Source organism: Micropterus dolomieu, linkage group LG03 (genome assembly GCF_021292245.1).
Source record: "Micropterus dolomieu isolate WLL.071019.BEF.003 ecotype Adirondacks linkage group LG03, ASM2129224v1, whole genome shotgun sequence".
Classification (NCBI taxonomy): Eukaryota; Metazoa; Chordata; class Actinopteri; order Centrarchiformes; family Centrarchidae; genus Micropterus; species Micropterus dolomieu.
This window is the reverse complement of record NC_060152.1, coordinates 787,452-798,485: the sequence shown is the minus strand read 5'-3', so window position 1 is coordinate 798,485 and position 11,034 is coordinate 787,452. Positions and strand designations below refer to the sequence as shown.

General features: G+C 40.8%; 1 protein-coding gene across 1 annotated transcript in view; it reads left to right on the top strand.

Annotated features, from left to right (window-relative positions):
• The first annotated feature begins 6,450 nt into the window (after nucleotides 1-6,450).
• cnot10 (CCR4-NOT transcription complex, subunit 10) overlaps nucleotides 6,451-11,034 on the top strand; it is a 32,241-nt gene continuing 27,657 nt past the window's right edge. The window contains exons 1-4 of the mRNA XM_046045377.1: nucleotides 6,451-6,678; nucleotides 8,662-8,753; nucleotides 9,003-9,164; nucleotides 9,309-9,459. Of these exons, the coding sequence (XP_045901333.1) occupies nucleotides 6,663-6,678; nucleotides 8,662-8,753; nucleotides 9,003-9,164; nucleotides 9,309-9,459 (421 nt within the window). The 5' untranslated portion in view covers nucleotides 6,451-6,662. The remainder of the gene's footprint in view (nucleotides 6,679-8,661; nucleotides 8,754-9,002; nucleotides 9,165-9,308; nucleotides 9,460-11,034) is intronic.

Genomic DNA, 11,034 nt, shown 5'->3' with positions numbered 1-11,034 from the left:
CAGCCTGGCTACAGTGCTGAAAAGAAACCTGGGGTTGTTCCTATTTTCCTCTATTAATGACGAGTAGTACGCTGCTCTGGCATTACGGAGGGCCTTCCTATAAGTTTTAAGACTATCTTGCCAAATTAAACGAGAATTTTCCACTTTGGTGGAACGCCAATTCCTCTCAAGTTTCCGTGATATTTGCTTTAATTTGCGAGTTTCAGTATTATACCATGGAGCTAACCGTCTTTGTTTTAGTATTTTCTTTTTTAGAGGGGCAACAGAGTCGAGTGTCATTCGCAGCGAGCCAGCAGCACTATCAACAAGATGATCGATTTGGGAGGGACTGAAATTAGCATAGGAGTCCTCCGTTAGCATAGGAGTCCTCCGTTTATAGTAGTGTTAATGATAACAATCGTAATGTTAATGATTATAATAACAATAATAACAATAGGACTAGTAACAATAGTCGTTGCAGCAGAGGGTGTCGAGCAGGAACACGGGGGCAGCAGGTGACCCGCAACCACAGATCCAGACTCCACAGCTCCAGAGCCAGAAAACCTGCAGGAAGTGATAGGAGGAGAGAGGAGAGGGACGAGAAAGCACAAGACTACCAGAAAGGGGAGAAGTTGTGTTAGTAACATGCAATAATGGGATGAGGTTGCATACAGAGGGAGAGAAAGTAGAGGAATGCGCCTCCACTTTTATGAAGAATTTACATATTAAGTAGGTTGCCTTGTATGGCCATAAACACATGGCACATTACTTTAGGAGAGCAAATTCCCAGTTAAAGACATAGGCGGTTTTACCATAGAGCAAAGATGGGCAATTGACCGGGGCCTTGGCCGCCAGAGGGCCTTGAGATTTCTCTCTCCTTTTTAACCTCATGTTGTAAACTCCTCATATAACGAGACTGTGCTGATTCTGTTATGTATATACGCCAATGGCATACGCCAGTTGCGTGAGCTATGCATAAAAACCGGAGCTGTCACTGAGGCATCATAGTTTCTTTCCATTAAGGCGGTTGCCTGTAAACAGTCAGAGACAATGTAAATCACTATATGTTGTTACCCTCTGTTTAAATAGGGTGAGGTTGGTAGATTGGACCTGTTCTGATCCAGGTGTCTGCATGGCTAGCTAGCTAACTTTCTCATGTGCTTGCATGGTCCTAGCTGATGTGAGCTATATGTGTCACTGGGGACGCGGTGGATAAGTCCCCACCACTTTATGAAAGCAAATTGAACTTTACATGCTTAACTAACGTTACGTGCGCGGGAGCGAGCGAGAGAGAGAGATTATTGTTATTATTTATTCTCCTGCAAATTAGCGGAGAATAAGATGATAAAGCTGTAGCTCTGTGTCCCCACTGCTCCACCTGAAGCTGTGAGCTGCACTTTATCAGAGGCGCTGAAATTAACTTGTGTGGATTTGTGGTGAGGTTGATCACCTGATAGACAGAGGAGCAGTGGCGGTTCTAGACCAGTTTTATTAAGGGGGCCAGGCTGGGGCCAGTTGTTTTGTCAGAGGGGCCCATTCCATCCGGGACAAAAGAGACAAAGGCAATGATCAAGCTTTCAAAATGTCTTGTTTAGTATATAATGTAATGTTTTAGTAACAGGATCTTCTCAGTAATTTAGTTATAGTTTTATTAAATTACAGTATACAAAAAAACCCCATTCCTGTTAACTTTAGCTCAAGCTACAGTTTATTCTTAAATGCAACACTTCCCAGTTTGTATTTTGTATCCCACTATAACTTTTGTTAGGAAACAACAAACTTCTCCATATTCACCCCTGTTATTAGTCCTGATGTGAAGTATACACAAAATTAAATACTTGATAGTAGGCCATCATCTGTGCATTATAAAGGGGGATACATATTTAGGCAGACTGCGTGTCCAGCCTGGTAGGAACAGTAAGCTACTGTTATCGCTTTTTGTGTATGAAAAGTTCTGTTTAAATGCAATGCATTATTAAATTGTTGTCATTATTGTTTTATTGACACACTTGTATTGGTAATCCTTATTGGTTCAGTTCTTTATCAATGTCCTTATCAGTCCTATTTATTACTAAATAATTGCATATTTTATTTTAAAAAATAATTTAACATTTTTTATTAACTAAATGTTGTTTCTAGAGCAGCAGGATTTACAACAGCAAAGTCACTTATAGCTCACTGGAAACAAATCTAACATGTCAGTAAAATAAAATCCTATTCCTGAGACAACATACTGAGTGAAGTTTAGAAAGAATGAACAACTCAGTCCCTCCTGTCCTCCTCCCTCTGCTGCTGCTGCTGGTAGAGCGGAGGGCTGGTCTATTTCCACCAACTGAGTTTATTTTAATGTAAGTGGCAAACTAAGCTGAACAGTTACTAAAGACAGAGAGCTTTCACTATAGCTTGTTTGTAAAAATAAGCTCTTGTCTGAACTAGCGCTGTGCTTGTGTAAAACCAAAACAGAATTGGCTAAGTCTTTATTGCACCACATACATACAGTAACCAGCGTAGTCGTCGTCAATGTCCGCTGATCAGCTGGCTGACTTCGATCCGTGTGTGCGCGCGCGCGTGTGTGGAGGCGCTCTGCAGACACGGAGGAGCGGGAGAGGCTGCAGGTCGGACAGTTATGTTGAGCCTTGATTGACGGTGATCAGTACAGCGCATGTGAAACTCAACCATGATGATAAGGAAATGATATATCTCACTCTTTAGGGACTTCAATTCACTACATGTAGTTTAGTGTGTTGTTATATCTATTAGATTATGTGCTGGGTCTGGTTGCTTGGGCGGATTTGGCCAGCGGCCGCCAATTCAATGAGGCTGATGTATATACTTTTCGTTCAGCGGGGGGGCATAAGCTTGTTTCTTCTCTTTAATACACATCTGTTACTATTTGTTTTATAGCGATGTCCGACGGTGAGTCCATAAACAGAATGTCGCCGGTGAAACTAATCTTTCACTCAGCAGCTACCAGCTGTTATTTATTTTTGAGATGCACAGAGAGAGAGAGAGAGAGAGAGATGGAAAATTGTCCTGTTGGGTTTTACGCATGACGCACAGCTTCCTCTGTATGCAGGTTTACCTGCTTCAACAAAGAGCTGCTTGTGTTACTGCCACAATAATTATCTGCGTTGTGAAGATTATTTAGATGCTTCAGGAATAATCAGATTGTTTTGGCAGCCTGTGCTACAGCAAAGCAAGAGGTTTGGTTGGCTACATCTCCATAATAAAAGGCACAGGTAACAATAGTTGGCTGGGCAGCAAAAGGGATATTATAAAGTGATCTTATCAACACCTTCATGGAGATTTAAAAAGGAAAATAATTGTAGAAATAGAATTGTAGAAATAGCTAAATTACAGATAATCAGCTTCTTCACTGAATTTGCAGGAATATTTTAATGGGCTACTTAAAAATATTAACTCATCAAGTTGCCTAGTCTAATGTAGGGGTGGGAATCACCAGAGGCCCCACGATACGATATTATCACGATATTTATGTTGCGATTCGATATTATTGCGATTTTAAATATATTGAGATATATTGCAATTTATTAGCTTTTTCCAACTTCCAATTAGGTCCCTAAAGTCAAACTTTGTCAACATCTGTTTATCTAAAAAGATACATTTCTCTGTTTGTTAATATCACTTTTTCAGTCCTCTATATGGTCCTGTTAAGTTTTCTAGTGGACTAAAAAAGCAATAGATTTTATTATTCTAGTTACAAAAAGTTAAAACTCCCATCTGCAATTTATATAATAAAATATCGATACTTGGCATCCGTGTATCGATACAGTATTGCCATGGCAAATATCACGACACTATGCTGTATCGATTTTTTCCCCCACCCCTAGTCTAATGCAATAGACATTTTTACTCTGATAGCCTATCTTGACCTTTCCTCATGTGGACACATAGGGGCTGTGATCCTGCACAACAAAACATCCCCACACTACCATGGATAGTAGTGGTGCAACAGGTTGCAGAATCTGTGGTATGGATCCCTTCCACACAGTGCAGCACGAAGGTGGACCGCGGATTGATTGCAAAGTTTATGAAGATTTATCCTGTTTGACCTCTCAAAATATCCTTTATTCTGGAAATGTCAGAGAACCCAGTTAGATTCTGAATGTGCAGAACTTTGAACATGAGCAGAAAACCTGCTGAAACACAGGAGCTATTAAAGTCCAGGAGTTTATAACTGAATTAAAATGATTTAATTTATTATTGATGAGTTAAAAAGGTGCCACGTGCACATTTAAAGAGGTTACCTCAATCAGTCAGGCCTGCGTGTGTTGATTCAGCAGTAATGATATTAAAAGTTGATCTAAAGGAGAAACATCTGAAAGCAACCCAGAATGCCTGAGAGCTGCTCTGCATTATATTCTGTCACAGTTTTAGATTTTACATTTTTTTATTAAACCAAAAAACTCTTTTTCCAAGAGTGTCCTGGCCAAGGCAGGCAGTAGTACAATTAATAAATAATCAGTTACAAGGTCATAAAATATCAAAATGTTCTTAAATATTCACCACAATTCAGCAACACCTGAATTTTGTGTGTCCCTTGACATAAATAATTTCCACAATAAATTGGTGCAGAAAAACACCAGAATGCAGAAAATTAAGTGTTTAACACTCACAATTTTATGGGGGAATACTCCCAGACCCCCCTGTTCATACTGTAGCAGTTTTGTTGTTATATTATTGTAATTAGACACATGACATTACAATTTAGCAACATCAAAGTGAGACAGTTAATAGTGTTGTTGTGAGTTTTGTTGTGCCATAAGTAGAGGATGTTTCCTGTTGCTATACTGCTTTACAGACTTAACTTTGTGGTGGCGGGAGTCAATTATTATGTGAAGATATGAAGTTTTATGGGCTGGGCTAAGCCCCCAATGTTTCAAGATCCTAAAAACCCAGCTGCAGCAGTATCTCACAATAGTGAGTACACCCCTCACATTTGTGTAAATATCTGATTCTATCTTTTCATGTGACAACACTGAAGAAATGACACTTAGCTACAATGTAAAGTAGTGAGTGTACAGCTTGTATAACAGTGTAAATTTGCTGTCCCTTCAAAATAACACATCACACAGCCATTAATGTCTAAACCGCTGGCAACAGAAGCAAGATCAGGCAAAAGGCGCCGAGCAGTTGCTTTTCTCCGGCTGCACACAGGTACAACCACACTTTTACCTGGGCAGTTATTGATCTCAGCTCACCGTACGCTCCCGAAGGTAGAATGTGTCTGACTTGACGGCGCTGTTTTTATTCCCCGCCCCTGCAGTCACCTGCACCTCACGTTAGAGGTGCAGGTGACTGCAGGGGCGACTATCAAGTCGGCGAAGGTCAGCCGCAGTCAGCCTCTAGCACTCATGTGTAAACGGCTTTGTAGAAGGTCGTGTAGGCGCCCTCTAGTGTATCTTTCCAAAAAATACATGCAATCCCCTTCAGATACAGCTTTCTTCTCCACACAGCTGCTCACAGGCTTGCATGAACATTTTAAACTTCAAAGGGTCACCTTCAAAAACAGGCGTTTCTCTTGGTGGCAGTTGGCTTGCTCTGTGTTGTTGTATGAGCAGCTCAGACATTATAATGTTTAGTATAATGTTTTCTTCTACTGGTCTATGGTCATAGCTGTTTGTAAAGAAGCTGATTGAAGCTCTAACCATTTTCTGATCCCGAAAATATAGCCTTTTCATTATTGATTTGTTTCCCATTAATTGATCAATATAACAGTTCAATGTTGATTAACAATATTGACTGTATAAACATTGATGTCAAAATGTCGTATATAAATGATGTATATAAACATTTGACTATGATATTGTATACAACAATAATCAGCCAATTGTGCAAATCCAAGAAAACACTAGCCTATTGTTTTTTAACTTTTATTTAAAGTGTGAGCAAAAACAGTTTAACTGTTTCATTTGCAAGCCATGTCAATACCTTTTTAATCACAGATCTAATACCCTGCCTGTCATTTTTTTATTTATTAATCATAACTGTACAAACTGATGTAGGCCTGGCTTCTTTCTTTTCTTTTTTACTATATTGAGCTATATTGCTTTATTATTATACAAACTCGTATGCATGCACGAAAGCTGACAGTAAAGAATCAATTAAAAGGAATAATTTACTTTACTGGAAAAGTACATGTCTTGAATAAGTGAAGAACTGTTCAAATTCCTAATCAAACCATAAGCCTATATTTTCCTGATGTCCATGACAGGAGGGGGTGATGGGTGATGGTCCTAATCAAAAAGAGAGAGCAGTGGAACTAATTCATTTCCTAAAATCCACGGCCCTATATTGGAAAGTATGAGTCAGGTCAGGAGCAGGTCGGGAGGAGCCTTAATGTAGATTGTCTTAATCACCAGTGGGAGGCAGCAATGCACTAACAGTAGTGCCAGAAGAAGAAGAAGAAGAAGAAAACAAGAGAACAAGAGAACAAGAGGGGGCGGTGTTGCGTTATCACACGTTGGTTGCAAACTGTAACAGCAAAGAAGAATCTGTTAGAGCGGTCCAGAAAGATTTCGGCTACCCATCTTCTGTGTGATACGCTGGAGAAGTATTCCCGTGTACTTTTTAACGTTTCCCCCGCTGGTCAACCGACGTCATTCTAATCTTAGTTGAACGACAAATATAGGATTTCTAACTGTCCTTGAAAGGCCCCAGAAATGGCTCAAAATACAGGTGAGTGTGTCAGCTAACACTAGCTGGGTAGCTAGTTATGGTCAATTCGAGCTAACTTTAGCTTGAACTCATTGAACTGATGCACTTTTTGTAGAAATGTGTCTGTAATAAATGGTAATTTCTTTCAAGAGGATCACTCAGGTAAAGCTCAGTTGGTCACTAGGTTATGTTGCACTCTGTAGCCTTAGCACGCAAGTAAACTCCTTTCTGAACGCCTGTCCCAGTGAACACTAGCCTAGCCGAGATGCATGTTGCCTGAAGACATGCGTAGGCAGAACTTCATTCAGAATGTCTTACATATCGACAAACACTAACGACCTAAACATACCTTCAGACGTCTAATTTTATAGTCGTAAACGTCTTTTGGTAATTTCGGCGCACATACAATCCACCAAACAGTAAGAATATGTAGCTTAATCCCACGCGCTTCTGTCAACAGTGAGTAACGTTAGCTAAAAACAAACAGCGTGAAACTGAAAGATGGTAACGTCAGTGTTACTCAAATTAAATGCATGCTGAATTGAAGAGGGGACTAAAAAGATTTTAGAAATTTGATGTGATATTAGAACAAACGTTTTGGGTGCGACACCATAACATGTCTGATTTTTTAATGACGTTAATGGGTATTATTAGCTAGGCACCGATGGGTACATCTGCTGGTTAACGTTAATGCAAACATCTGATCAGCCAGTCCTGTGGCAGCAAGTCAATGCATAAAATCATGCAGACATGGCCAAGAGTTTCAGTTGCTAGTGTGGTGAATATTTTGTTGTGATTTTCAAAACCATCAAAAATGTTCCAATCTTAACAACCAGTGATCGCCCGTATATTCGTACAGGTGTGTGTGCAGCAACTAGGAGAATGCAATCACAAAGCACACCTCATCTCAAGCTGGTTCAACCCAAGGGGTAAGCCACAGTTGGAACAGTGAAGCCGACCAAAACCTGCATGGAGGGATCCCTGTAGGCCTAAAAATGATGTCAAAACCCTGTGACATCCTGTCGCACATGAGAGATGTAACCGTATTGCTTAGATTATAAACTCTCTGTAAATCTTAAAAACTATTGGCAGGTGAACCTTGTAGGTGGGCTGATAAAACTGTGAAGATCTGAGATAGACAAACACACTCAGCCATGAAACTTTTATGCTGCGCGATCATGCGCAGTAGACGCTGGTGCCAACAGGAAGTAGCCATGTCTTAGTATTGTATTAGTCCAAAACTGGCTTCAATGCTCTCCGGTTACATCAGCGGGGTGGCTTCGTCCAGCAATATACTGTCTATGGTTCAACCAAAATGACAAAGAGTTCAGTTCACTCCAATGGCCTCACTGTCACCAGATCTAACGGAGCACTTTTAGATGTGATGGAACGAGAGATTTGCAACATGAATGTACAGTTGACAAATCTGCAGTGAACTGTGTGATGCTATCATGTCAACATGGAGCAGAATCTCTAGGGAATGTTTCCGGCACCTTGTTGAATCCATGCCATGAAGAGGTCAGGCTGTTCTGTGAGCAAAGACAGGATTAAAAAGGTCCATCCAGCTTCATCCACTTATCCGGGGTCGGGTTGTGGGGGCAGCAGCTCCAGCTGGGGACCCCAAACTTCTTTCCTGAGCCACATTAATCAGCTCTGACTGGGGGATCCCGAGGCGTTCCCAGGCCAGTGTGGAGACATAATCTCTCCACCTAGTCCTGGGTCTTCCCAGAGACCTCCTTCAAGCTGGATGTGCCTGGAACACCTCCCTAGGGAAGCGTCCAGGAGGCATCCTTACCAGATGCCCAAACCACCTCAAATGGCTCCTTTCGACGCAAAGGAGCAGCGGCAAAGATTAGAAAGGTGTACCTAATAAAGTGGCCACTGAGTGTAGCTTCAGTCTACACAGGCTGTCAACACTGCTCATCCCCATTGCACTTTTAGCCTTGGTTGGAGACCAATGTTATGTAAGTTTGACTTTTTTCTGTCTTTTTCGTTTTTGAACAGAACAAAATGAGGTGAAGCACGACAGCTCATCCTCCCCTGGAATGACAGACCAAGAGAAGGAAGTGGCAGCCAGTGCATATAAAGCATTTTCGGTAAATCATCTTGTTGGTTTTCAAATGTAGTCCAACAATTTTGGTTGTTGTCAGTCTGCTGGTGTTACAGTGCTGCTCTTCTTTACAACAGTCAGATTTTCCGTACTGGAGGAGGGATCCCTCCTCTTTGGCTCTTCTTGAAGCATTTTTGCCTCTCTGAAATGTTTTTTCTGAGGGTCCAAGTGTAGATGGAGTCATGCTAATTGCAATATCCAAATTTGGTTTAACGGGCCTCTGTTTTCCTCACAGGCTGGGAAGTATGACGAGTCTCTCAAACACCTTGAAGCCCTGCAAGAGCTTAACAAAGAGGACTACAAGATTGCCATGAATAAAGCTGTTGTAGAGTTTTACATAAGCGGTCAGACTACCACAGGGGCTCTGAAGCAGACTCTAATGGCAATGAAGAACCAGGTAATTATTGAAATGTGGGTGGTGTTTTTCTCATGCTTTCAGTTCATGTAGAATTTGTTTTCAGTGAAAGTTCTAGATGAACACAGCCCTTTGCTTCTTCATGATAGCTTGGATTCCATCAAACATCTCATCTTTATCTTTCAGGTGCACACATCAGCAGAGGACGCTGATGGGTTGGACGATGTTGAAAATAGCTTGCTGTACTACAATCAAGCTATCATCCACTATCATATGCGACAGTTCTCTGAATCCATCTCCATAGGAGAGAGGCTCTACCAGTTTCTGGAACCATTTGGTATGTTATTGTGTTTTACATGGCCTTTTAATAATGTCTAGGGCCGCGCAGTTAATCAAATTTTAATCACAATTTCGACTTTGGCTTCCAACGATTATAAAAACAAGTTAATCCAATTAAAACGATTATTGTGCCGCATGCTGTTTCGCAATGACACTCGTTCTGTCTTGTTATAAATCCAGCACACCCTTTACTTCACAGGGATGCCCTGTGACACACTCTCAGCAGCTGTTATATTTGCTTTAGCTCCAGCCAAGATGGCGGGTTATAACTTCTGCCACTGGCTAATCCACCGTGTTCTTGTCTGTATAGCGGATTTATACTTTCCTCACTGTCAGTTTAACTAACTGCATCTCCCGACGAACACCACTGTTTAATTTCAGCATTATGTAACATAAGTATAATCATTTAAAAAAGGAAGCATTCAATTTGAAAAGTTCAATAAAAGCGTGATGTTTCCTAAGTCAGTCAGTTATCGTGATTTCTATAATGACCAAAATTATCGTGAATATTATTTTTGCCATAATCAGGCAGCCCTACTAAAGTCTGTTGCTGAGATGTTGATCATTGCAGTTTTGCTTGGCATTTAAAATGATTGATCAAGTACATAAATACAAAACTATTAACTATTACTAAATTTGCTGCTTTTTAAATTTAAAGTTATAGTTGTTGATGAGAACCTTTTTTTTTTTTTTTTTTTTTTGGGCTGTGGCTCACACAAAATTTAGTATTTTGAAGACATTACTTTGGGTCTATGATGTGAAGACTGAAGGACATTTGTCATTACTTTTGACATTACTCACAATAAATGCAATTAGTAACATAATCGATGGTGATGAAAAGAATCAGTGTTTCAGCTCTTTTTATACCGTAGCTCTGTTTTATCAGTTGTATAAATTGCAAACAATGTTATGTCATATTTATAAAATAATTAGTTGTAGATGTGAGACTTGGATGAAAATTGCTGACTATTTGGCTTTGTTCAGACTGCAGGCAAATCAAATTTGCCTAGGTGTCAGTAACTATGTACACTATATTACCTAAGTTTTGGGTCGCCTGCCTTACATGCACACAAAGGTTGATGACATCCCGTTCCTAATCCGTAGGGTTAATATGGAGTTGGCCCACCCTTTGCACCTATAACAGCATCAACTCTTCTGGGAAGGCTGTCCACGAGGTTTAGGAGTGTGTTCATAGGAATTTTTGACCATTCTTCTAGAAGCGCATTTGTCAGGTCAGGCACAGATGTTGGACGAGAAGGCCTGGCTCACTGTCTCCTGTCTAATTCATCCCAAAGGTGTTCTGTTGGGTTGAGGTCAGGACTCTGTGCAGGACTCTGTCAAGTTCTTCACCAGACTCGCTCATCCATGTCTTTATGGACCTTGCTTTGTGCACAGACATGTTGGAACAGGAAGGGGCCTTCCCCAAACTGTTTCCACAAGGTTGGGAGCATGAAATTGTCCAAAATGTCTTGCTATGCTGAAGCATTAACAGTTCCTTTCACTGGAACTAAGGGGCCAAGCCCAACCCGGGAAAAACGACCCCACACCATACTCCCCCTCCACCAAACTTTAC